Here is a 27,586-nt window from a genome sequence, read left to right as displayed (position 1 = left end):
GGGTGCTTAGGGTCTCCTATTTGAATGTACCTCTCCTTCCAGCCTTGCTGCATTCAGTCTCTAGCTGTTCCAGTGCATCCGGTCACCAGCACTGGCTTTCTGCAACCCAGCTCTGTGTCACTCCCTACTTAAAAGCTTCCAGAGAATTCTAACTTGGCAGAGTAAGTCACAGCCTTCCAAACCTACTGTATCTGCCTCATCTTCCACCAATTACCCAAACCCACCCCACTCACTTCCAGGCATGTGTGTATGTTGATTCTTCTGCTAAAAAGCCTCCTTTGTCCTCTTTTGGCCCCTAGAAAATCCCCATTCATCCTCTTGGAACAGCTCAGTCAGCCCTAGCAGGCAGTCACTGCTTTGTCAAATGAATAATGAAGACTTGCCCTACTCTCTCCTGCAAAGTGAAGCTCTCTTTGCTCAGTACTCTGGAGGCACTCTGTTTCTCACTGTTGCATTTATCAGCATTTGTGTTGTGGCTTCTCTTTGTGGCAGACCAGGCCAGGAACGTGGTGTGTAGCTAGCTCCTGTGCTGCCTCTTCCTCTCCCTGTCCCATGGCAGACCTCGTTCCCAACCGTCTTTCCCACTGAGCCGAGACACAGGCTCACAATTTTCTCAATACCGCACTCGGGACGCCACTTGCTGCAGACTGTAGTTTGCACACAGCTTGAGGTCTGCTTGACGTGCCCCGAAGTAGACTCTGAGCTTTCCCAGCACAGTGGGCTGCCTACTATAACCACTCAATTGCTGAATGAATGACAGATGGTTTTGCTTTTTCCCTTTGGGGCTTTCTTAATACTAAATGAAATGTTGATCTTTTAATCTTATATTGTTCGATGGTATAGATAGATGTGTCTGAGAGAAATGTATTCATGGCAAGGAATGAGTGAGGTAATTTGTTGAAATCCATTGTTACCCTTTGCAGAGAATTCTTCACACACACATTCAGTCCACCAAGCCACTACCCGTGCCGGCCGGCTATAGCTCTCTCTTTACAGAGCTCAGCCCACAACTTTGCCTTAAAATTGGCACACTGAGCGTTACTTCTTCTAGCTTTGCCTTTGATTTACCTTGCACACTTTTAAAGTTGGTTGGATAAAGCATTAAAAAGACAAAAGTTTCTGCATCTCTTTGGCAAACACAGAAGAAAACTAACAAGCTTGGGTAATTTTAAAACTAGTTAAAAAGCACTTCAAGAGTGCTTTTTCTCTATACCGTGTGAAACACTTAATGAATACTAAATAGTAACACTCTTACTGATCCATTTGCTCCATCTTTGAAACCAGTACAGTAGCTCTCCAAAAGATGTGTCAGAACAGTCAGGAAAATGTGAAACACCTTTTCCATGGCTCAAGTGAAAGATGTAATGCAATTATGATTTTAGAGTTCAGTGAGTTTCAGTCACACTATCCAACTAAAAGCCTTCTTTAATTCTGGTCACATTTCAGAATTTTAAAATGGAAAATTGGGTAATGTTTTCTCCCGATTCCCTTAATATCCATAAGACAGGTAGGTGGTTGTGGGACACTGGAAGTGGAGGGTTCTGGTGTGTCGGTGGTGAGACTAGGCGATGCAGTAAACGGGAATTAGAAAACAAAAGGACAGACGAGGTCTGGAAAAGCCCACAGCCATTCCTAAAACAGTTTCACTGCATCTGTATGTATCGATAAAACCTATTCTCCATTCACTTTTTAATGACTTTATGCTGTTGGTGAATTATTGAAATGGTTTCCTCACTTTTTTATGTATTTTCTCTCCTATTTTGTTCCCACCTGTCTTATCTGGAAAACCCATCAGGCTAACTGTCAGGTAGGTTCTTCTTGATGTTTAATGTGATTATTAGGAGGATCCATAGTGGGAAATGAAGTACACAGACTGTTGGTGACCCGTGATGAATGATAAAGCTAAACAGAAAAGACTCATACTAAATTGTGGAGAAACTTTTTGCAGATGCATAAAACTATAGAAGCTGAAGACTCTGGGCACATTAAGCCAGTGTGAACATCCGTCATAAGAACATAGCCTAAGGAAATCTAGCAGCTCTAAATGATAAAGTAGGTTGTTACCTGGACTGTCCAGTTTTGCTGTGGCTGTTCCTGGAGGGCTTAATTGTTGTAGGGTGGTATTGTTTCCCGCATGGTCACAAGTGATGGTGCTGTAAATATATCAGCTCTTACGGATTTGGCCAGGTTTGAGAAAAATTCACAATGATGTCTTTTAAATCCCTATTTTAACCACACATTCAGACATACGTCATGCCTTGAAGAAAGAGTGACTAGGAGAAGGGGGAGCAGTGGCATATATTTTGCTAATGCTAAACTCACCCTTGGAGTTAACACTGACATGGTTTAACTCTAGTCAAAGAAGCGTTGCTTGAAATTGCAGTAGGAGACAGAGCTGTCCATTTCTCCCTTTGGTGTCGGGGAAAAGGAGTATTCCTTCACCCACGGGAGGCAGAACAGGCTGTTTTTAGATCCTCAAGTGCAAGACAGATAGTTTAGAACCCCAAACCACAGCTAAGCCCAAGAGAAGGGAGACCTACATTTAAATTAATGTGTTTGGTGTGTGTTTGTGTGTGTGTGTGTGTGTGTGTGTGTGTGTTGTTTTTAACTTGGGCTCATTTTTATCTTCCAAGAGGAGAAATTATGTGCTTCAGTTGCCATGCAACACAAACCGCTCTAACAGCTTTCTAATTTTAATTTCAGAAGTCTACAGAGCAAATGAAGAAGGTCCCCACTATTATTCTTTCAGTCTCTTATAAAGGAGTCAAATTCATTGATGCAACAAATAAGGTGAGTAGTGCACCTCTCTTTGCCTTAGACACCAGATACAGCCCTGGGAATGTGATCTAAAATCCTTGTGTCTCGTCATGCCCAGCATCTCTCATTTTATTCACTTCCTGTCCCCACCTGTCTGCTCTCTGCACATCCATAAATACACCCATGCACATGTGTACACACACACACACGCACTCATACATGTATACAGAAGGACAGATTTCATCTGGGGAACTTGATCTAGGATTCCTATACATATTTTGCTTTTTCTGTGGTGCCTTCTCACATAGACTGTGGCCACTTAGTATATGGCATTTCCCTCTGGCTCTAGAGAACATTACAAGGGGGGGATGTCATGTATAGAATGACAGTGCATTACAAGGCGGGGAGGTGTCCTGTATAGAATGACAATGCATTACAGGGGAGGGGTGTCATGTATAGCATGATAATGCATTACAAGGAGGGGGTGTCATGTATAGAATGACAATGCATTAAAGGGGAGGGGCGTCATGTATAGAATGACAATGCAACAAAGCCATCACCCCTTCACCAGAGGAACTGTCACTAGCTAAAGGACTAGGACGTTCGTCCTCCCATTTGTCTAGAGATATACATGTCCTTTCTTTGGATATATGTAATGAACACATTCTCTGACTTTTACATTTTATAATTGCATTTCTTCTCAGCGCTTGAGATGGGACAGAGGGTTTCAGCTGTATTGTTTTCTGAGAAGAAATAATCACAAAGAAGGTCAGGCCACACTGTGACTCTGTTGTGACTTTGTACTCACAGTGGAAACAGTTCATGGGCTCTAAGGTCAAGTGTGAACAGCCGGGTTGCATTTCACTTAAGTGTTCTAGAGCTCCTTTCTTGGCGAAGATGACAGAATGCCGGTGCTAGACTAGAGCTCCTGGGTGTGACCACTGTCACTCCCCACAAACAGTCAAACTTGATGGGCTCCTCCTCACAGAACCCCCAGATGTCCTTGTGTTTTATTCCTGTACCCTTCCAGATGATAAGCTCTAGAAAGAGGGGAAATGAGGTGATCCCCATTGGTGAATACCATTTCTTTTCTGGACCCCCTACCGAGTCCCCTCACCTACACCCACTCCACTTTGGAGAAAGGGAACAGAAGTTGTGAAACAGGTGAACTAAACAGTAGTAATTTAGGGCCAGGGCAACTGGATTTAGCCACCAGGGGAAAGTCCCATGGGCAGTGACTCTTGGGCAACTATAATAAACCTGAGCATCTGATTCAACCAGTTCGGATTTTCCTGATTTGTTTTCTGTAACAAAGAAGATTGCTATATCAGCAGTCAGACAAGCCCAGGCTCCCCGGATCTACTTAGGAGAGCAACCTTCCAGTTTTAGAAACAGTTCTGAAACCAGAGCAGAAAGCTTATAACCCAGCATGATTAAGTAGGCTGTGGATCTCCAAAGCACAGAGTCAGTTACCTTACGTGGAATGATAGTTTCAAGTCTGCAATATATTGTTGATAGTTACTATTGTTGGATTACAGCTGTGGAGATTCTAATCAGAAAAATCCAGACCTATTTGCTCTTTTATTAGTTGGAAGCAACTTCAGTTACCACTGCACAAACTTTCTGTATCCTTAAATTATAGTCAGTTGGTTTTTAAAGTTTTGGAACTTTATGGAAGTCTCATTGGCGATTCCTCATTGCTGTCACTGTTTCAAAGTTTCAAGAAAGGCTTTGGCATTTGGGTTTTTTCCCCTAACCTAGAGCAACTGTCTCTACCCCATTTGCATTTGAAAACCATGAATAGTAGTCTATTTCTAGTAGAAGAGTCTGAAACTCTTAGATTAACAACCTAAGCAGTAGTGGATTCTGACAATTTCTAAACAAGTGGTATTTGCCCTGACAAGTTTCCAGAGTCTTAAGGCTATCATTCTGTGAAGCTGGTGGTGTGACTGGATGCATCTGTGTCAGTAGCATCCTCTATTCCAGTCTCCATGACCACAGGCAAGAGAGCTCTGTCGGTTCTGTTGCATTTTGCTCACGGACACATCAGTGTTATAGAACTTGATCCCCCCCAAACCTAAAGGAGAGACTTCTGCTTCAGTTGCCAGTAACTAGATGAGTTAGCCATAAATCTCTGCCCACTGATGACTGTTGTCTGGAAGTATAAGCACTGAAAAATATGCAGAAGATAATTCTGTGTGAATTAGAACACTAAAGAAGGCCAGCATATCTTCCAAGTTCTTGTAGTGTGGTCCTCAGCATATTTTCAGAATCTAGAGCAAAGGCAAAGTGCCTATGTTGGTGGCAGGCAGAGCCAACCTCTCCATGACAACATGTGCCTGGCTTTTTCAGGAATTGGGGGACATTGGCTTTAACACTGACACTTATACAGTGTCCCCATCCCAGTGTCCTGCAATGTGGCTGATCTACCCCGACCCAGCAGTGGATAGGGAGAGAGTGGATGACTCAGGGCCACAGTCTGATAGTTGGTGTGTGAGAAGCCAAAGGAAAGAGATTGTATTAGAAGTGTAGAAGAAAGAAATAGTGTCAGGCTACATTGGTGGGATTTGACTGCAGAAAGCTGAGAAACTCTACCATCAGCCAGGGCTGAAGGACTGGTTCCAGAAAGCATAGAAGAGCCACTGATGAAGGACCATTCTCAAGTTGTGATGTGAAGGGCGCTGTGCTCAGACACCTAGACTCCAGCAGTGTCCTCAGCGCATCTTCGTATGCCACCTTGTTCTGTAGCAAAGGCCAACTTCTGATTAACGCTCATAACAGGACAGGAACAGAGTGATAAACTCCAGAGCCCTGATTGCAGTTTAAGCCAGAGATTTCTCCCATGGGAGGTGTTGTCTCACTGGGCCACTTTGACTTGAAGGACTTGTGGAGACATATTAGAAGACCTCACGACATGAGGTACTAGTGGCCAACTAAGCCTGTAATAAGGCACAACCTAAAGTCACAACCTAATTTTCATTATCTGATGCTTCCATTGTGCTTTATTCCTAGACAGTCCTCTCCTGACCACTGCATATCTCTTACTCTGCCCTAGAGAGGTAGAGGGGGTTGTTCATCCTGCACGGCACAGGGGGAGGAATGGAAGACCTCAGAGTCTCTGTTAAGTGACCGCCCCACAGTCATACAGCCAGCTGGTCGTGGAAAAGGATTGACTCTCTAACACGTCTTCTGTTCCTCCACAGCCACCATCCACCAGTTAATTTTGAGTGTGTGCTCCTCTTCCATTCTTATTACCGCCCATTAGACTGTGATAGATGAGCCGTCCAGCAAAGCACTTCTTTCCTTTTACTCCAATGAATAAGTGATTTTGGCTGCTTCATGGGGAAGAGTCAGGTGCCTAGGTAGAAACTCGCAAGTGTATTTATTGCCTAGAAACTTAGGAAACAATTTAAACCACTAATCCTGATTTAAGAAGGAAGAAGTAGAAAACAGTCTTGAATTAAAAATAGAACTTAGAGGGGCACCTGGGTGGCTCAGTTGGTTGGGCGTCTGAATTAGGCTTGGGTCATGATCTCGTGGTCTGTGAGTTCGAGCCCTGCATCAGGCTCTGTACTGACAGCTCAGAGCCTGGACCCTGCTTTGGATTCTGTGTCTCCTCTCTGCACGTCCCCTGCTCACTTGTGCTCGTTCTCTCTCTCTTTTTCTCTCTCTCAAAAATAAAAATAAACATTAAAAATGTTTTTTCTAAATAGAACTTGGAATAGATCTGGTCCTTAAATGTTGTAGATGAAGCACATCAACTTTTTGTAGATCCATAGCCCAGAGATAATTCTAGCATGGCATTTGGCCCAGAGGTCTCTGACTGGTTATAGACCTGTGTTGAGACCAGCAGGGTTTTGCAAGAGGTGACGCAGTCCCCATATCCAACGCTTGGCTAAGAATGGGTTGCATTTTGCCTTCCTGTTCTGACCCCCTCCTCAATCTTCCCATCAAGCTAAATTAGGAACAGTGCAGTGCTGGAGTTTGTTTTTTGTTTGTTTGCTTTTTGAATGCCAACTTCAAACAGGGCTTATGCTATTTTTTAAGCACAAAATAATTCAGAACATTTGCCTAAACAAGTGCTTTTTTTTTTTTTTTTTTTTTTTTAATAGCACATACTTCTCCCTCTAAAAAGCTCAGAGTCAGATTAAGAGCCCATTAAGCATGTGTGCTGTTCTCATCTGCATCAGCTTCTCTACAGGTCCCCTCCAGGCAGCCCTCGGCTGGGGCTGCTCCCTTTCTGTCTTACCCCTTCTCTGCAGGGGCACTGCATTCTCTGAAAAGGCCGGGCCTAAGGAAGAGACTCAGGAGAAAGGCCTGCCTGTCATAGCCATGAGTGGGGGGAGGGAGAGGAAGCTGACTTCTTGGCTGTATCACTTCAGCATCACACGCCCTTCTTAGAACCTCTCTGTTAATTGGCTAGACCAGACAATTCTACTCTACACCCACCAGCCAGGCACCTGTTTAGCTGTTTCTCAACATGATGAAAGGCAACAGACCAGAAAAACAACCTCTCCCTGTTGCAAGGGACTGGGCTGCCAAACTTTCTATCCCAAGGAAGGGGCAGGATAAGCCCCTCCTCACTCCTTCTTTTGAGTCTTTTCAAAGTGCTAGTCTCCTTAGAATGTGCTGAGGTATGAAGGCTGAGCAACATAAAAGGAATCCATCTTAAACTGAGGTACATCACCTGTACCTTATGTTGTCATCTGCTTTTAATTTATGGAGGAGCCACCAACTGATATGTAACAGGAGGTAGAAAAAATCTGTCCCTCCTAGACATCTTCTCCAAGGAGGAAACCAGCCATCCAGTCTCCATGCTGTCTCCAGCTGTGGTGTCCTTGGTCTTAGATGCGTCTTACACATGGGGAACTGGCCTCATCATTCTGCAAAGGTAGACCATGCAGAGTGGTGGCAGTGTTTCAATAGTGAGACCTCGAGCTCGCCACATCCTGGCCTTGCAGAAAGATCAGGAAGTTCTGTTCAACAGTCCCTCCCTACACAAGCCATCAATGTGAATTCAATTAACAGCATATTTTTAAAGTGCCAGTTAAGATGATTAAACATCGGTTATTCTTAATGAAATATAGAATACATTTATTAGCCACCTTCCCTCTAGATCATAGCAACAGAGTTTCAGTAGTGGGAGAGGAGGCTGATTTGGGAACATGAAGCAACACCGAAGAGGGCAGTCTCAATGGGCAGCTAAAAGACAGCCCTGGGTTCCTGGGAAATACAGAAGTGGGGGGTTCCAGAAAATTGGGGGAATGGCAAGAAAGGGAAAATGTCTTAGTCCATTTGGGCTGCTATAACAAATTAACATGGCCTGAATTGCTTAAGTAATATGCATTTATTTCTCACAGTACTGGAGGCAGATTCAGTGTCTGATGGGAATCCATTCCCTGGCTCATAGAGGGCATCCTCCTGCTGTGTCCTCACATGGCAGAGAGAGCTAGCTAGGTCTCTCTTCTTTTGTAAGGGACTAATTCCATCATGGGGCCCCATCCTCAGGACCTAACCACCTCCCAGAGCCCCCCCACCCCTCCAGATACTATCACATCAAGGCTTAAGATTTCAAGGTTCCTAAGAATTCAAGATATGAATTTGGGAAGGACACAGACATGCAGTCCGTAATAAAGAGAGATCTCCAAAGATATACTTTACCTACTTTATAGTTTTGCCCAGGGTCATGATGCTGTCACACACCACTGAAGACAGTTGAGAAGTGATTCAGGAAATTCAGTACATTGAAAATCAGAGGGCAGGGCTCCTGGGTGGCTCAGTCAGTTGAGCATCCGACTCTTGATTTCAGCTCAGGTTATGATCGCAGGTCATGGAATCAAGCCCCACATCAGGCTCCGAGTTCATCATGGAGATTCTCTCCCTCCCTATTCCTCTGCACCTCCTCCCCACTCATGCTTGCTGGCTTGCTTTCTCTCTCTCTTTCTCTCTCTGTCTCAAATAAAATTAACTTTTTTCAAAATGACAGGGAGTTTTTCAGTGTAATACTTTCCCAAGAAGTTGATCTTCCAATCTACCGAATGCTAGTAAAGGATCTCAAGAACACAAAATGCCAATTTAGTTAAAAATCACAGCGAATGTTCTATTTCTGATGATAGTGGATCTTGGATAGGTGAGACCAAATCCACACTCCCCAAGGTCATGGCAGCCCCCAATTAAAATGATGGGGGAGACTCTCAGCACTTGCAAACATCCCTGTGAAGACTTTGTAGATTCTTTTTATTTTTATTTTTTTAATTTTTTTTTATTTTTAGAGCATGAGTGGGAGAGAGAGTAAGAGAGGAAGAGAGAGAGTGAGTCTTAAGCAGGCTCCATGCTCAACATGGAGCTCAGTTTCACAACTCCAACATCATGTCCTGGGCCAAAATCGAGAGTCATATGCTTAACCAACTGAACCATCCAGTTGCCCTGACACCATGTAGATTCTTAAATTCATTTTAAGACTCACTAGCTCCTCATTTAGTTTTCTACTTGAAAACCTATCTGAATGCCAGAAGAAGATCATGGCCTTCTATTTTGAAACTGTATCTTGCAATAGAATGTTATTTGTTTATGGGATTCCAATTTCAAATTGAGTTATTTTTGACAGAGTGCTGCGTGTAGTGTCAACATACAGGGCCACAGTGAAGAATGTCTTAATTTAATTTTCTTTTATGTGTTAATTCTGTAATTGCTTCTCAGCCACACAGCTCAGTAGAGTGGGGCCATGAAGTACTTGCTGGGGGTGCTGGCAGGGAAGGACATTTTGTAAGCGTTTTTAGGCATTGATGGGTATACGCGGAACATTTTATTGCCAACAGGTTATTTAAGACTGTGCAATTAAAAAGTAATTAGCGTAACTAAAGTATTGAGGGTTTTAGATCTATGACAACTGGAAAAAACGTAAATGGGATATTATAAGATAAAAAATGCGCAATTATGGGAATTTTTTTTTTTCAAATACGTCTGTGTATCAAAAGAAATTTCTAGCAGGGTTTGCAGCCAAGATGATGCTCCTTGGTTATTTTGTGCTTTAGGATAATAATACTTAAACCTTTCTTCACTTACCTCCCACCAGTTATTCTTAGAGGCACGTTGGAATGAGGGGGCTGGCAGGGAGATGCCATGAAGAAATGCTAGAGAGAAAAAAATGACATTATGTTAAACCAGTGAGGGAGAGGTGGCAATGAGGGGCCCTGCAGTGTGTGAAAGAGCCTGAACTCTACAGTCAGACAACCTTACATTTTAGTCCTAACTCTACCACCTCTCCTGCATAAGGCGCTTACACTGAGTATCAGCTTCCCCACCTGTAAGATAATGATAGCCACAGCGCCCACTCATAATTCTGGACAGTGGGTATAATTAGTAAGGTATTGTCATCCACAGGGCCCTGCATCAAGCAGGGAATCCAAGACCTGAATAATGCAGAGTGGTTGTTTCCCTCATAGTACCTCTACACCTTAGCCTCCACAGAGTCTTTAGGAGGGAGCACCTTGAACTGTTGGTGGGAATGTACATTGCTGCAGCCACTGTGGAAAACAGTGTGGAGTTCCTCAAAAAAATTAAAAATAGAAATACCATATGATTCGGTAATTCCACTACTATTTACCCAAAGAAAATGAGAACGCTAATTCAAAAAGATATATGCACCCCTATGTTTATTGCAGTATTAACAATAACCAAGATATAGAAGCAACCTAAGTGTCCATTAATAGAGGATTGAATAAGGAAGATTGTGCGCACGCACACACACACACAATGGAATATTACACAGCCATAAAAAGGATGAGATCTTGCCATTTGCAACAACATGGATGGACCTACAGGGTATTATGCTAAGTGAAATAAGACCAAAAAGACAAATGGATAGGATTTCACTCATGTGGAATCTACAAAATAAAACAATTGAATAAACAAAAGGCAGAATCAGACCTATAAATACAGAAAACAAACAGAGTTGTCAGAGGGAAGGGGCTGAGGGGATGGGCAACATGGGTGAAGGGGAGTGGGAGGTACAGTCTTCCACTTATGGGATGAGTAATCATGCGATAAGAGGCACAGCATGGGTAATATAGTCAATTATGATATAAGGGCTAATGTTTAGACTTAATGACAAATAGGACTATAAGTGGCATAATACCGTAAGTATGTCATTACAAGACTGATTCTGAGTAAGCAATTCAGAATTGTTTATCAGTGTCACATTGTATGGTGACAGATGGTAGCTATACTTGTGAACATAGCATAATGTACAGAGAAGTTGAATCACTACATTGTACATCTGAAACTAATGTAACAGTGTCAACTAAACTCACATTTAAAAAAATTAATGTTTATTTATTTTGAGAGAGAGTGAGAGCATGAGTGGGGAGGAGGGGCAGAGAGAAAGAAAGAGAGAGAAAGAGAGAGAGAGAGAATATCCCAAGTAGGGTCTCAATCTCACAACCTTGAGATCATGACCTGAGCCGGAATCAAGAATCAGATGCTTAACCAACTAAGCTACCCAGACACCCCCCCCCCCCAAAATTTTTTTTGAAAGATAGCACCTTGACATTTCCACCTGCCCGTTTCCTTCTATACCTGCCTTTGCTCTGGGGCAGTAGGAGCAGGGCACAAGACAGTGAGCAGCAAGATGGGGAAGAGTTTCTCCCAGCATGCAGAATGTGGCAGGTGATCCTTTCCAGACAGAATTAGCAGAAGGCAGCACTGCCTATCTATAGGTGTATATGGGGAATCAAAACACTAAAATGCTTCATAACTACTATTTTTTTAAGGAGTGTCTGCCACCCAGACTGCTTCTGCTCACAGCACCTGGTGAGAACCACTGCTCCAGGATATGACTATATTAGGTTGTTTTTAATTAAATGAAAACATTCCTTCCAGATCTGGTATTCATTTACCCACAGATAGCATGTTGGGTCACCTTGAATGTTGCTGGTCTAGAACATTCTAGAAAGGGGGAAGGCAACTGATTCCCAAGTCATTTGCCTTGGTTCTAAAATTTACTGGTTTGCAAAGGAAAATAATGGTCACTTATGTCATTTCTTCCAGAACATAATTGCCGAGCATGAAATTCGTAATATCTCCTGTGCTGCCCAGGACCCAGAAGACCTCTCAACATTTGCTTATATCACAAAAGATTTGAAGTCCAATCACCACTACTGTCATGTGTTTACTGCCTTCGATGTGGTGAGTAACTACCATCTTTGAACAGATTAAATATTTCCCCCAATATACCTGCATTTTAATGAAAGCTCAACTTACAGTTAAGATACTTGGTTTGTTTATCAAGTGTTCAGATATGCCTAATGTAAGGTACTTTGCAGACTAAGTTTTTCTGAGCTTTTTCTATATTTTCACTCACCCATTAAATTTAGAATTGTATTTCTCCTTGGTATCTGAACTGCTATTGCTCAACTACTAACTTGATTTTTCATATTTGACAAATCCCTTTCTTTCTTTGGTTCCAAAACATAGTAATGTCTGTTGGTTTCTCTGGTGGCCATTTTTAAATAGTAGGGCATAGTAGTCCAGATTTGTTAGGAAGAAAAATAAATTTCAGTGCCTCATACATTATTTGTGGTTTTCTATATTGAAAAGTAGTCAAACAGTTTTTATACCTACAAATTATAATTGAGAACACCAAGGTTTGGTTCATCTGCTTATTCAGAATTAGTCTGGTAATGACATACTTATATTATACCACTTATAGTCCTATTTGTCATTAGACTAAACATTAGACCTTATATTACAAACTTGAAAAATGAAAGCAGTGGTAGAAAACAAGTGTTCCACTAAGATAAACAGATACCCTCAGTATGGTACCAATTCTTGAGGATATCTCTAAGAATCTCTAATACAGTACACTGGCCATTCAGCATTTGAAGCAGCGAGAACAGATATGGTTGCAACCATGAAATAATCTGTAATCAGAAGAATCCTAAAATGTCACTTTAACTTGACAGTTTTGCCCTGTTCAATGTGTTTGAAATATACATATTTAAATAATTACACAGAAACTGCAATATAATAAATATATTCTTGGGAGGCCGGCCCATAGTTCTGTGTCATGGGTGAAACTTCTTGGAACAATCTTTTTCATCTCTGGCTAACACTGAAGGACCAACGACCACCATAATCCAAAATGTACACCATTCTAAGGTACATCAGGCTCATGCTCAGAGCATTTGCTCAGAGCAAGTGGCACATGTCTTTCAGTTTTTGAAGACCGAAAATAGGAAAGAATGTTCATGTGCTATTAAAAACTTCCCTCTATTTTGGAAGGTATGTGGAAGTGGTATGTGATCATAGTAAGGACTAGAAAGCAAAGCCCTTGAAAGCTGCTTTTGAATATCTCTGGTTGTGTTTGTTTACATGAGATCAATGGTGTTGATTAAAGTCACTTCAGCATTAGATTTCTGGTGCCTTAAACATAATTTCCATTCTTGTGAAATGCAGGTGTTGCTGTAAAGAGCAAAATTCCATTCTATCCACACATATTTTGGTTTGCATGAAATACCTTTCACTATGGGAGTTGGATTAGTGTCATAGAAAGAACAGGCAGATCAGGGTTCACACCCCAGCTCTGCTTCCTGCACCCTGGTCTTAGACAAGTTGTAGGACTTTTCTGAGCCTCAATTTCCTTTGTCTATAAACCCAGGTACAGGGATTTGTACCTCACAGGTTTTCATCAGGATTGAAATGAAGGAACATATGGAGAGTGCCTCCTAAATAACAGGTGTTCAATGTTCCTTCCCTACCTCTTCCCTCTCCTTGCCTGTTTACATCACAATTGACAGCCTGGCCCTCTTTCTGCTAAAAGACATAAAATAGATCTGCCAAAAGTGTATTTATGATCCAGAGTTTTTCCACTGCTCTTATAAAAGAACTGAAAAAATAGAAGTGATAAATAAATAAAATAGAAACAAGAGAAAGAAAATATTGACTCTGCAGGCCTTATAATGGTATATTGCCTTCATGCAATGTTTTCACTAAGTGTTAACATTAATACTGTGATACTCTTCAGGATGAATTCCAGCCTCTCATTGAGTACTGCAGCACTTCTTTCTAAATTAGTTCTTAAAGTAACATATAATTGGCCTTTATGATCATACCCCAAATATTGTCCTATATTCAAACTAAAAATGATACCTATAGGTCATCTGCCCCCTTGAGTTTTTAGCAATGTATGTGTGATGCCAGAATACCAAGGTGAAATGTGGGGGAAGATAGGCAACTGTTTAGTTTCAGTTTCATGATGGCCCTGATACATTTGGAAAGCACGCAAAGAATTGCTTGATCTTTTAGCTTTTCACCCAGATGTTTGATTTACTGTAGATATTCACAGGCTTAGGATTCTGGCTGGTATCAGCTCCAAAGGATTTTCATCATCTACCACAAATCCACCATTTTAATCCTCTCTAGGTGAACACAGTTTGTCTAACTTCAAAAATAGTAACAAAGGCCACCAGACTTGACCAGGGCCTTTGAGCAATTTTGAGACGCAACAAGCTTTGCTTGCAGTAAAAAAAAAAAAAAAAAAAGAGCCTCTTTGAGCATGGATTTTGTATCTTTATATAGGGCAGTTCAATATTCAGTCTAGTCTTGGAGCCTTAAAATTTTTTGGTATGAGTCATTCCCCTGGGCTGCTCAAAGTGCACACACAAAAAAAGCTGTAAGTATACATGTTATCTTTTAGCTGATATATATGAATACATACACATTTTTATTGCAAAGTTATTGCTGCTTTGACCTTGCAAAGCTTTTACAGGTCAAAACAATGTTTTTATGAGTATCTGCCATCAAGAAAATTCAGTGATGTCTAGAACACTTCAATTTATGGGGAATTAGATTTGAAATTCAGAGTGTTTTCCCATAGAAATCTGGGAAGGAAGGCCCAAGTCCCCCTACAAATCTACCATGTGAGTTTAACATAGTTCACTTACTAAGGGACGTTGTCAAGCCTTTAATATGCTCAGATGCCAGGAGGGGGTGGACTGCACCACGTCTCCCCAGCTCACCTGACCATGGAACTGTTTTCAGAGAGCACTTTGCATGGGTGGTGTTCTACAGAACTTTAGGAAATGTTATACTTTAGGATCTCTAAGCCTGTTTCCATTACTTAGAATCTATGATAAGTTATTCAGCTTGTGATTGTTTCAGTTTTAGATGACAGGTAGATCGATGCAAATAAGAAGACTAGAGCAAAAGCAGAATTAGGGGGCAGGTCCCCATGAAAAAAAGCCAGGATGTACCTATTAGCAAGCACCAACCTCCTTGCATTCTAGACTCTCACTGTCATGGCAGCAGATTTCTATTCCCATCTCTTAACTTGGAAGGCCCAGAACACATCTCATCTGCCATAGAACAGAAGGCTTCCCAAAGCCCACTGTCCAGGCAGTGAGAACTTAGAGGAGGAGGCAGCAATACAGCTGGGCAGAAAAGAAGGATGTGTCATGAGACCAGCTACAGGGGTTGAAAACAGGGATCCCACTTTCCCTCCCTCCTGCCTTATCTCAAGTGGCTGAAGGGGAATAGCATGCAGGAAGGATTGCAAGGGGGGAATGAGTGTTTCAGTTGGCCACCAGATCCCAAAGCTGCAGTGATCATCCTTAGGAGGATGCTATAGGTAAGAAACAGATACAACCAAGGCCACTTGGAAACTGTCATCTTCTATATACTGTTCACTCATTCTAGATTTCTAAGTAATGAGAGGGGTAAATCAGAAAGATTTCAATGCATTCTCTGTGGAACTATCAGATTTATTGTAAAAATCTAGAAAGGACCTCATTTAATACTTTTAAAATATGAAAGGGGTTTTTTTTAATAGAATTAAAAGCCATGACTTGTTAGACACTTGCTAATTCTCATTTCTCTATAAAGAATATATTTGCAGTCTTTGGTATTTTTAACCATGCTCATTTGCTCTTACGTGCAACTCCCAAATTCTGTAATCTTGAGCATGCAGCACGTGGTATGGCACAGACTGGCTCAGGAATGTGCAGGCAACGTTGGAGTCATGATGCTGGTGGGTGGTGGATGTGGGAGACAAAGCTCCCTCTTTCCTGTGCTTTCTTGGCTGAATGTGGGCCATGAGAGGAACTAAACTGGAGAAGGAGAAATGATGAAATGCAGGCAGACAAGTTTGGCGGACTGTGTGACAGCATCTGATAGTACTGTGCCACCAGTATGTCCCAGCAAACAAAGCATAGACAGAAAAGGACAGTCCAGTCAAGCACACTGTCCTGACCAATGAGACCTATGCCAGCTTCTGACTTCAGCTCTGCAATGAGTTTCTTTCTTGGTTTTCTCATCTGTTTAATGAAATTAAAAGTCCTGAGCCCCCTTTTTTCCAGTTTTATTGAGATATAATTGGCATAGAACCTTATATTCGTTTTAAGTATTCAACATAATGATTTATGTGTATGTTGTGAAATGATCACCACAGTAGCTTTAGTTAATATCCATCCACCTCAAAGTTAAACAGTTTTTCCCCTTGTGATGAGAACTTTAAGATCTACTGTCTTAGCAACTTTCAAATATACAGCATAATATTGTTAACTGTAGTCACTGTGCTAGACTTGACATTCCCGAGAACTTGTGACCGGAAGTTTGTACCTTTTGACCTCCTTCATCCATACTGCCTGTTTGTAAACCGTGAGAATATACAGGGTAGCTCAAAGTTCCTGGTGAGAAGTATTTAGGACTTGTGTTGCAGAGGTTATCCAACAAAGTGGGAACTTAGTGCAGAAAACTGTTGGTGGTAGTGGTGATGATGTTAGTTGACCTCTGACAACTAAGTTAATATTGTGTGTGGAGCCAGGCTGTAGCTGGCATTCTGTTTCTCATTTTCTCCACCTGAAAATGGCCCTCAACCTCTTTGACTATGAGACTATGAAATACGAAAGTACATGGCAATAGAAGGCAACTTAAAGGGCATAGAGTCCTTTAGATGGAACTCTACCACTTTCCCTGCCTTATTTCCCACTTATGATAGCAACCTAAAGTGAAAGTCTGGTTCTGAAGCCACTGAGACTCCTCGGCAAGTCAGTGTCAGGAGGGATCCTGCTCCCAAGAGCAGTGAGTGGCTCTAATTGAATATAAAAAGGCAGCGTTCCCAGCCCAGTGGTCCCTATACACCACCACCTGTTCCCTCACCAAAAAAAAAAAAAAAAAAAAAGGAATAAATTAACACTGTCAACGTGCATTATATCTGTATCTTTTCTCCATTGGCATAAATCATTGAGAATTAACCAAGTCACAAAGTCAAAGGTGGGTGGATATTCAAAGAATAATAATCACTTTTTTCTCTTCATCCCTATTTTTTGTGGGGGAAGAAGGGATGGATGTTATTAGTGCCTAAAATCAACCCCATTTTTTTGTAAAGTTAGATCTAAGAAAGGCACTCTGAATTTTTTTTCGCAGATTGTCTGGCAGCATTCATACCTGTGTCCATATAGCCTCCCTGCAAAGAACTAAAACTCAGGTGTTCTGTTTAGAAGTGTAGCGTCTAGAATCAGGTCAGCACTTCTTAGACTTATAGTCTGGCCAAGAATTAATCCTGTTTCCTCATCTGTAAAACAGAGCTAACAATAGTACCCACCACTTACGACTATTGTAAGAATTAAATGAGATAATGTGTGTCCACAGGGTGTTCAGCTATTCTCAGCTGCTGAGGACAGGAGAGGGGTAGTAGCAGTTGTATTCTTGTCGTGAGAACCCGTATGAAAAACCAGTTTTTCATTTACAGCATGTGTTTGCTGCAGCAGCATTCCACACTTGAGGAACAAAGTCAAAGTCCATTTAAGTACATTTATTGAGTGCCTACTATGAGTCAGGCACAGGTCCCTGCTCTCTAGAAGCTCATAGTTCAGTAGGAGAAGTAGGGACATAACAAATAGCTGCCATGAAATCATACCCTTGCTGCCCTGGAGTTGTGCCAACACCTAGCAGGGCTGGGGCTCTCAGAGGAGGCGTGCTCGGGCTGGAAGCTGAATGCTTACTTTGTGTGAACATGTGATAAGTTTGGAGGCATGACAACTCATTAATTCACTTGGGAGTGGAGAGCTCAGAGTATTACACACACCTGCAATAAGCAAGAAGCCATTTATATTTACTGTTTTTATTAAGCTAAGGAAATGGACTTGTCCATTTGAGAAAGATTTTCAATGAGAAGCGTTAAAATAAAAAGGGTTTTGGATTTGGGAAGTGCACCTTTTCAAAGGCATCACAGTTTAGTAAAGGTTTACTATAGCTTCCACTAGGAGCATTTACTTTTGAAAAGTGGGGAGAGGTTGAAATCGGGCAAATCTCTCTTTTGCATACCCTTTCTCCAAGTCCCTGTGGATGCCTGCTATCCAGCCAACTCAGGCTATGGTTTCATGTGGACAGGTGAACACAGGGCACAGGTGCATGATCTCCGTGGAGAACCTTGAATGTTACAAGAAAGCAAGTCATGGCTTAAGGAAGGAGGGCCCAACCTCCTGGCTAATTAGGTCTTTGCTAAGCCAGTGTGCCCTCATGTACTCAGGATGAGGCATGAAGTTAAACCTTAGCGAGTAATGCTGGAATAATGCCCTGCCACCTTTAAAAATCTGATTCTTGAAGAACATTTGGTAGCAGGCAAAAACTATTCATGATTTAATGTTGCATGAGAAAGAAGCTTATGAAACCACATATCAAGTGTGATTTTAATTTTTTTAATTCACATATGTAAATATTCATATATCATATCAAAGTATTTGTATATATATGAATGCAAAAAGAAAACCAATCAAAACGCAGTATTGGCTATATTCCAGCAGAATTTTACAGGTGATTTTCTATTTTCTTCTTTATATATTTTCAAAATTGTATACATGTACCCCTGTTATAATTAGGGGGAAATATTAATTTCATGATTCTTTTGGTGAGCTGAAATTACCCCTAAAGAGGTTATCTGTATATTGGTCAGTCTGCATGTTAGCCCTGAACCAGATAGACATCTTAGCCAAATGCCTAACGTTTATTTCTAAATACTAAAGACTGTGATTGGGCAGTATTTACTTTTACAGATACAATCTATTGAGATTAATTTCTGGCTTGTACTTGAGAGAACTAACTATAGGTGGAGTTAAAGAGATGTCAATGAATTCTGTGAATATGCCCAGAATATTCTCAAGAGTTATTTTTGCTTCAAGATGTGGGTGAAGCAACTTGTAGATGAAGCTTACCCTAGGTCTTAAAAAACAAGAAGTACAAGCAAAATACAGCCAAAAGAGAATTGTGGCTTCCTTCTGGAGACCCTGCTGAGGACCCAGATTAAAAATAACTCTCCTCTGTTTTCAGGGCCCTGATGGCATTGCATGTATTTGTTTGGCCTTTGTTCATCCAGGTCTACCTGCGGGAGAGAAAAGAGAAGGCAAGAATTGGCTCTGGCCATCCATAGTCACCCTTATCTAACCCTTAAAGTGCATGTCCTCTGATCTTAGGGACCTACCAGGCAGCTAATGTACCCTAAGCCCTACAGACACAAAGACAAATGAGAGAAAATACTAGTAAATACCATGAAGTAGAGCTGTGTAAAGATGCTGCAGGGCTGTCTGAGAATGTGCACCTTGCTTAGCCAGAGGGTCAGGAAAGGGGATTACGAGAAGGCTCCTGGAAGATACAGTGCCCCAGGTGAGCATTAACTTACCAGCCAAAGATGAGAGATGGGGAAAGGGTGTTTTGCTAAAAGAGTCATTTTATAATAGACAAAATACTTGAGCATTTGGAATAGTTTTAGGGGTGATTGTTGCAATGAGGACATCCTCTGGGAGGAAGGCCAGCCCCTTGGTTATAGCCTCTCTAAGCATTGGCCGGTGGATTGTCGAGGCCTGCAGTCTGGTCTTTGCGTAATATGCTACAGTTTAACATGGGGTCAAGTATATGTACATCTCTAAACTGAATCCACAGTAAGAGACATCAGCTTCTAATTAGAATCCTGGATCTCTCAGGGTGGAAAGGGACCTAAAGGTCACCTGGACCAGACCCCGTTCTCAGTGTCGTCCCCTCAGTGGCAGTGATTGGTGCCACAGGTAGGTAGCCCATGGTAGCTTTAGCCCATGCAGGTGATGTAGGCATGGTCTTTAGTCACCAGTGCTGGTGTGGCAAACCTCTGAAGCTCCTCATGTTTGTGACTCCTCCGCCCTGTCTGGGGCTTCAATGCCCAGAGATAGCCCTTTCTTTGAATGTTTCTGTTGGCATCCTCTTCAGGCGTGGGTAACCTTTGCTGACCTCAGGAAGTAGTTCTGCTGACCCCCAGAGTCCAAAGAATAGCCAGGTATGGGCCCGTAGTTTCCTAAGGCTGTGGAACTAACATTTGTTTATTCCTTCAATTCCAGTTACTGAAATGTGGTGGTTTTGTGTTTTTTTTAATGCTAGCAGAAAGTGCCAGAAGATAGATCAGAATGGTCTACTTGCAAACAGTAGCTTACCAGCCTGGACCAACAGGGCCCTCTCTCCCTGTGGTGTCCCATCCCTTCTCAGCTCGCTCACTTATTGAGGTGTCACTTTCACCAGGTGATGAGAAGGCCACATATGATGTAGCTTGTCAGCCATTTTGGTAGTAACGGGTTAAACAAAGTGAGCTCGCAAATGTATGCATGAACAAATGGACATCATTTATACCATGCCTTCTTCCATCAAGGATTTAAGGCAACCTACATAAATGGGTATGATAGATCTAAAAATAGAGGTACACACAGATCTGAATTAGGTAAAATACAGACTAAAAGGAAGATCAACACCAAGGGAATAGATTTAACATCAGTATGCAGACCACAGAATTGTATGTAGTTATTAGAGCCAAGCCACAAATTTGGCTCTGAGCTTCCTGGAGGTCAAAGCAAATAGGGAAATACATGTCTCCTGTATTGGGGAGTATAGCCCATCCTCTCAGAAAACAAAACTTCAGTGAGACTGAAGTCTGAAAGAACTTTTTGTCCTGAGTCTCTCCATGACACAATATTGTCTGATAGTATCTCACTAACATTCATACAGTGAATCTCCAAAACACAAGTTTCCCTCAGTGAAAGCAGAACACCAGCAGATTCACAAAAAGCAACAAGGCAGGGAGCTGAGTGGCACAAAATACTGGCTCATCTGAGGTCAGATCTGGGTTTGAATCTTCGCTCTGCCCCTTACTAGCAGTGTGAATTTGGCCAGGTTAATCAATCTCACTAATCCTGAACCTCTCACACATAAAATTGGGGGCGATAATTCTCCCTCTCTAAGGTAGCTCTGAGAGTTAGGTAATCTACATCAGACACTTAGCAGGTCCCTGGGACATAGTAAGCAATGTCATGTGCTAGTTGCTGCTAGGTCTGCTTTATCATCTCTGAGATGAAATAGAATGTGGTTCAGGTTCACAGGTGGTCTGACTCGGTACAGCAATAAAACCTAGCACAGCTGCAAGAATGTACTGAGTGTGTATCTATAAGTTAATGTCCACATACAACATTTTTCAGCTGATCTTGATAGAAATTAGACAGTAGAAGGTTCAACTCTTTGTACTTACAAGAGTAGAAAGAAGTATTGGGGTTCCAGGTTAAAGGAAGAGCTAGGTAGTCTAAAATTCAACTGAGCAGATGTTAGAATTGACATCCAGTGTGAAAACTGAAGAGCCTAAATTAGATTCTTGGCCTAATGGATGGCCAGCCCTACTGGTACATGGAGGTGAGCCACGGTAACATCTGCAGTAGGGCCTGGGTTTTGCTTGGAATAGTTTCCGACCCTCTCTGCCAGAGAATGCAAAGGCACTCAGAACCCCAAGGTGATGGGTAAAGAATAAGTAAGATTTTTTTGAGCTAGACTATTTTCTTTTTTTTTTTTTTAATTTTTAACGTTTATTTATTTATGAGACAGAGAGAGACAGAGCATGAACAGGGGAGGGTCAGAGAGAGGGAGACACAGAATCCGAAACCGGCTCCAGGCTCTGAGCTGTCAGCACAGAGCCCGACGTGGGGCTCGACCTCACGGACTGAGAGATCATGACCTGAGCCGAAGTCGGCCGCCCAACCGACTGAGCCACCCAGGCGCCCCATAGACTATTTTCTTTTAAGTATTAAAATTGACAGGCTTTTATTTTTATGACTATAAAATTATTCAACTTCAGTTGAATAAAGTTCAAAACATAAAGAAACATAAAAACTCATTCATCATCTCAACACTCCGTGTTAACCATTAGTAACATCTTAATATATATCCCTGTTTTCTGTGCACATAGATACCATCTATGTTTGTATATATCCATATATTTTTAGAGTCTTTTAACCAGTTTTTTTTAATGACTGAATTTTCATTTTAATTGGCTGCCTAGTGTTCCACTGTGTGGATCTATGCAGTATACCTAATCCGTCCTCTATTTATGAAAATGTTAAATATTATAGTATTCTTGCAAATATGCCACTGAACCCTTCAGCTTAAAAAAATGTTCAAACCCCCACTTTATCTAAAAATGCTTGTTGTTTTTTTTTTTTTTTCCTTCTAAAAATGAAAGAATGCTTTTGTTTCCAATCCCATCCCAGGCCACCTCCACAGCTGCTCCTCCAGGCCTGGCAGTGGCCTGGCTCTTAGGGATGGAGATAAAGCTTATTGCTAGAACAGAATCAAAAGGCACCCCTGAAACAGGGCATCCCAGACAGAACCCCAAACTAGATAGATGCAGGAGGACATGGTGGATTCCCAGGGCAAGCAAGGTCAGGAACCAGGCTCTTCCTGAATTTGTTTGGAGCTTTTCCAACAAGGAAGGAAGGATGAACTCTCATAGGAGGGAGGGGGTGCAGGCTGAGGCTGCGCTTACTGGGAGAGTCATTTTAGATCCCACCTGCCGATGTTCTGTACATGTGGCAAGAGCATATTTACTGTCCAGTGTGCTTAAACATTTCTAAGTTTTGGGCTCCTGGATGGCTCAGTCCTTAAGCCTCAGACTTCGTCTCAGGTCATGATCTCATAGTTGGTGAGTTCAAGTCCCAGATCAGGTGAGTTCCAGCCCCACTTTGGGTGAGCCCCACTTCTCTCTCTCTTTCACTTTCTCTCTCTCCCTCCCTCTCTCTCTCTCCCTCCCTCTCCCTCTCTCCCTCTCTCCCTCTCTCTGCCCCTTGCTCACTTGCTCTTTCTCTCAAAAAAATTTCTAAGTTTTATGATCTGGTTCTTCCTTTATAAGCTATCTGATGTATTCACTTCTTCCTTTGTTATAATGATTATTATATTAGGGAAATGATAAGTACTAATTTTTCAAATAAAACACAAAATTATAAAGCAGAAAAAAAAATCCTAGTGATGCATCAGTCAATATAAATTAATTACCTGAGTGGCCAGAATTTTTCCTAGGGGACAGATTGTCCATATCTATGCTGAAATTTTTCTAACACCAAACTGATGAATGTGCTAGGCACAGCCTCAGTGACTAGGATGCAGGAGGACAATGGGGACATCTCTTTGTCTCTCCATGAGCCTCCCCTCATCCACGTCATTCAGTGAGCACTTCCTGGACACTTGCTACAGACCAGGCATGGGCTAGGCATCAGGAGCTCAGCCCCTGACACATGGAAGAAGCTCAGTAAGTATCCAAGGTGATGGTCAACTATACTCCTGACTGCCTAGAGCTCACAGTAAATGCAAGCTTGCCTATACATCTCCAGTTTGTGTCCCTTGATTACGGTTAAGATCTGTCCTTAAAATACAATGGCTCTGCAAATTCCTCTAATGTAGTAATTCTTAATTCACAGATCAAAGACCCCAGGAGAAACAGGAAGGGGTTTAGAGATTGTGATGTTTCCCTAGGGGTGGTAGTCCCCATTGACTTGGGATTCCCTGCCTTCATCCTAAAGAGCCTCTGCTGGAGAGGGAGTGTTGCTTGGCATCCCTCATCATGAAAGGGACACTTCCACTGGTTGAGAATCCCTGTGATGATGGATCGTGTTAACTCACAAAGGACACCCTTTCCCGGGAAGCTGCCTGGTTCTGGCATGAGACCCAGGCAAATTGTGTACCTTTAGGTACCCTCATCCCAGCCAAGATGCATCAACCACCCGGGAGCTTCTGTATTTAATGTTTTTATGCTTTTTCTAACAGTTTGCAGAAGTCATTTACCTTAAGTCTAGTTCTAAGGTATAGTGGTCAAGAGCATAGCCTGTCAACACCTGGATTCAAATCCCAGTTCTGCCTCGTGCTAGCTTCATGGCCAAGTTATTTAACTGTTCTGAGCTTAATTCTCTCACATGTAAATTAGGAATAATAATAACCCCAAAGTTATTAATAATGCCCACAGAGTTGTTGGCAGGATTCAATGAGATAGTCCATGTGAAGCATGTCATATAATGTGCATGGCACACAGAAATCATGAGTGTTGGCTGAATTGTCATTGGGTAAGTGTAATCATGAGTGATTCTCTAAACAATCCAGCAAGATAGATACTGCATATTAAGAAAAATGAGGCTCAGAGCATGCTCTCCCCAGTAATCATTGGCTCAAGGCCAATTGCCATAATATGATTCTGGAAAGAGACTCCTGCTGGAAAAGCCAAGGCATGTATTTTCCAATAAGCTAGAAGGAGCAGAAAGAGCCAAGGTCAGAGACCAGCCGAGTTACAGCATTTGAAAGGTGTAAGGTAGTGAATGTAAAACTGAAGGAGTTTGAATTTATGCTCAAGGGAGTTAGTGGCTAGAGATGAGCACATCGTTGTGCCAACTTAAAAGGAAATTCCAGCACTCTGTGGTTTGGGCTAGCATGTGTGAAGGGACACCTTAGTGCCTACATCTAGCTTCTCCACAGCCAGGGCTGAGGGTAGGTGGCTCCAGGAGTAACTCCCCATGACTACGTACTGTTCATCCCAGCTCAAGGCTGGAAGTTCCTCTTCCTACTACCTGAATGAGGATCGAACCAGCCTTCTGTAGCATTGTGTGGTGTTCCAGTTATCTATTGCTGCTTAACGAACCACTCCAAAACTTAGTGACATAGGAGGACATCCATTTCATTATGTTTATTATTCTGTGAGTTAGGGGTTTGGGCAGAATACTGTAGTTCTGCTCTTCTCTTCTGCTTAGCAGTATCTGGGGCCTCCACTGAGGTGGCTCGGATGGGACAACTCTATTGGGGCATCTGTCTGGGGTCTTGGGCCCTGTCTCTGTGGCATCTCCTAGGGATTGAATGTCCAGTATGACTCCTTCACTGTGTATCTGGAAGCTAGGCTGGGATGACTGCAACTGCTGTTTCTTTCCAGGCAGCCTCTGCCTTTGACCAGCTTGGACATTCACATAGCATGCTGACCTCGGGGTGGTCAGATGTTTTACACATGGCTAGTTTCCCTCAGAGCAAATGTTCCAAGAGGCCTGGGTAGAAACTGTAAGGCTCCTCGTGACTGAATCTCAGAGGTCCCCCTGTGTGTGACTTCTTCCACATTCTGCTAGTTGGGAAAATCAGTAAAGTCAATCTAGATTTAAGGAGGCAAAGAAACAGACTCACCCTCTTAGGAGAAGGTCATGGCATGTACACAGAGGAGAGGAACTGATGGCAGCCATTCTGGAGACAAACCACCACACATGGGTAGGGTTAAGAATATGGGCTTTGAGTCACAAATATTGGTTCCTATCACAACTCTGTAACTTTCTAGCTCTGTGATGTCAGGCAAGTTACTTAACCTCTCTAAGCCTCAATTTCCTTACCTGTAAAATAAGGATAATGATATTTTGCAATAACTGTGATAATATTTAAATGAGATAAATCTAGTGCTTGGCACAATTGATTCCTAACACCTGTAAAGTCCTCACTTAATAGTAGCTATGCTGCCTATAATAATACCATATTACAGTGTAACTTTAGTGTAACTATAGTAGTGCTGTTTCTCTGGTTTGTCCTTTGGATATTCATTCATTCATTCAGCAAGCATTTACTGAGTGCCTGTGGTATGCCAGGCACAGTTTCAGGCACTGGCCTCCCAACAGTTGCAAAGATAATAATACATTGAAAACAGTAATTGGGTTGTCAGGTGTTTTGAGCAACATCGCTGGCTCTTCAGTGCCAGCCAGCATCGCTGGGGTTGGCAAGCCTGGCTTCAAGGAGGAAGCAAGGGATGGCCACCTAAGCCTTTCTGATATTGCAGTATTAACTTCTGGCTTCGTCCTAATAGAGACTCCTACTCCCACAGTAACTCTCCTCTGCCATTTAAATAGTGGGAATGTTACTAAGGAGAGGCAGGAGATATGAACCTTCCTCTCCATTCAAACATGTGTCTGCAGATCCCATCTGATGAGTGTCTCTTCCCCTCAGGGGCCCTGGTATGTCAGTAACATGGCACTCAGCATTCAGAAGCCCCATCAGAACCACTGCTCCTCTGTCTCATGCCCATGGACCCTTCCTGGCTTCCATAATCACCACCTCAAACATTGAAGTGATAGAAAAGATAGGAAAGGAAAGGTAACAGTGTCCAACTCTTTACATAATCATAGGAGAATAACTCAGTAAAGCATTCTAAAATGAAATGAAAAGCAAGATGTCAAGAGAATGCAAGCCAAATCAGGAGAGGCCATTTGGCACAGTCTGGTCTCTGTGTCTTATTTGAGCAGTTTCCTAACACCAGGAACTAATTAAAAATGAAAAGGCAGGGCTTCTAACCCAGTACCTTTCAAAATCTTTAGGCTTCCCATAATAGTCATGTGAAAAATCTCACTTGCTCAAATGAGCATCTTCAACTTTGATTTGAAAACACTGGAGCTTTAAGTAAATCTCACTTTCAGGAATTTGTTTTTAGGTTAGTGATAAAGGAATTCACACTCATTAAGCTCCACTGTTCCAGGACCTAAAAGCTGAACATTACAGAATTGCTGAATCTGCCATCTTTCCCTTAGTCCATTTGCCCACCCAGAGCATGAATATGTGCTACATGGCCCTGACAGATGGACATCAACCATCTCCACAGTTGTGCTGAACAAGACCAAGAGCCTGTGGCTTCACATGGAGACTGCAGAAATCAGAAACCCCAGTCTGCATTTCAGAGGGGTCCCATCTGCACACAAGGAGGCAAGGCTGACGATGACATGAGTGTCAAGTGTAGGCAGACGAAGGGTTCAGCCCTCTTTGTACAATGATGGCCGGAGCTGTCTGCCAGCCCTCCTCCACTATCATTTGTTGGTGCACTGCTAATTTACTAGTCTGACTCATCCTTGGAGGCAAACACGGGATCAGTGTTCATTGCAGGAAGTGCTCAGTTGGCTGTGCGAGGTTCAGTGTCTCCAGCAAGCACACGTCTGTCTTGTGGGGCCATCATTTCATAACACGTCACTCGAAGAAGAAGACACCGCTTCTGTCAAAACAGTTTTCAAGCTCGGAGGCATTCTCCGTACTTGGGTCCAAGACCACAACAGTCTGGCATTGATCTGAAACCTGGTCTGTCCAGAAATCCACAGGCTTCTTTCACATGGCCTCTGAAGGCGATCCTGTATCTCCTTCACCATCTTCAAGTGGGAATAGTCCCAAACAGTTCTCCCCAGAATCATGGGGATTGAGCTGTTCCATGTGCTTGACTAGAGGGGCTAGAGATGGGCACAGTTGCAAAAGCAGCATAAGCAGAATGCCATTTCTGTGTTTTGAGAAACCATGAATACACATTCCAGGGACACTGATCGGAATGAAAACTTGGGACAAACCATGCCTGCTCTCTGCTTGTGCAGTGATTTTAAGAAAGCTCTCTGTGACTGATAGGCATCTACCTCTTCGGTGCACTTGTGACCTCAGGGGTGTTGTCGAGACCCTGTCTCCTTGGGGTCACACAACATCATGTTTTCTTAGTGAGAGAAGACGGGGTGGAGCTGTG

The 27,586-nt window shown here is 42.4% G+C and overlaps 1 protein-coding gene across 21 annotated transcripts in view; it reads left to right on the top strand.

The window, feature by feature from the left end:
* ANKS1B (ankyrin repeat and sterile alpha motif domain containing 1B) overlaps window positions 1–27,586 on the top strand; it is a 1,065,991-nt gene that overhangs the window by 1,026,550 nt on the left and 11,855 nt on the right. For 20 of the 21 annotated variants that reach the window (XM_042992986.1, XM_042992985.1, XM_042992982.1 and 17 more), the window contains 3 exons: window positions 1,796–1,807; window positions 2,704–2,790; window positions 11,806–11,943. In XM_042992986.1, the coding sequence (XP_042848920.1) occupies window positions 1,796–1,807; window positions 2,704–2,790; window positions 11,806–11,943 (237 nt within the window). The remainder of the gene's footprint in view (window positions 1–1,795; window positions 1,808–2,703; window positions 2,791–11,805; window positions 11,944–27,586) is intronic. The other variant, XM_042992981.1, reaches the window with a different exon arrangement.

The sequence above is a fragment of the Panthera tigris genome, chromosome B4, assembly GCF_018350195.1.
Source record: "Panthera tigris isolate Pti1 chromosome B4, P.tigris_Pti1_mat1.1, whole genome shotgun sequence".
Taxonomy (NCBI): Eukaryota; Metazoa; Chordata; class Mammalia; order Carnivora; family Felidae; genus Panthera; species Panthera tigris.
Note: the sequence above shows the minus strand (reverse complement) of the source record. Positions and strands in the feature narration are given on the sequence as shown.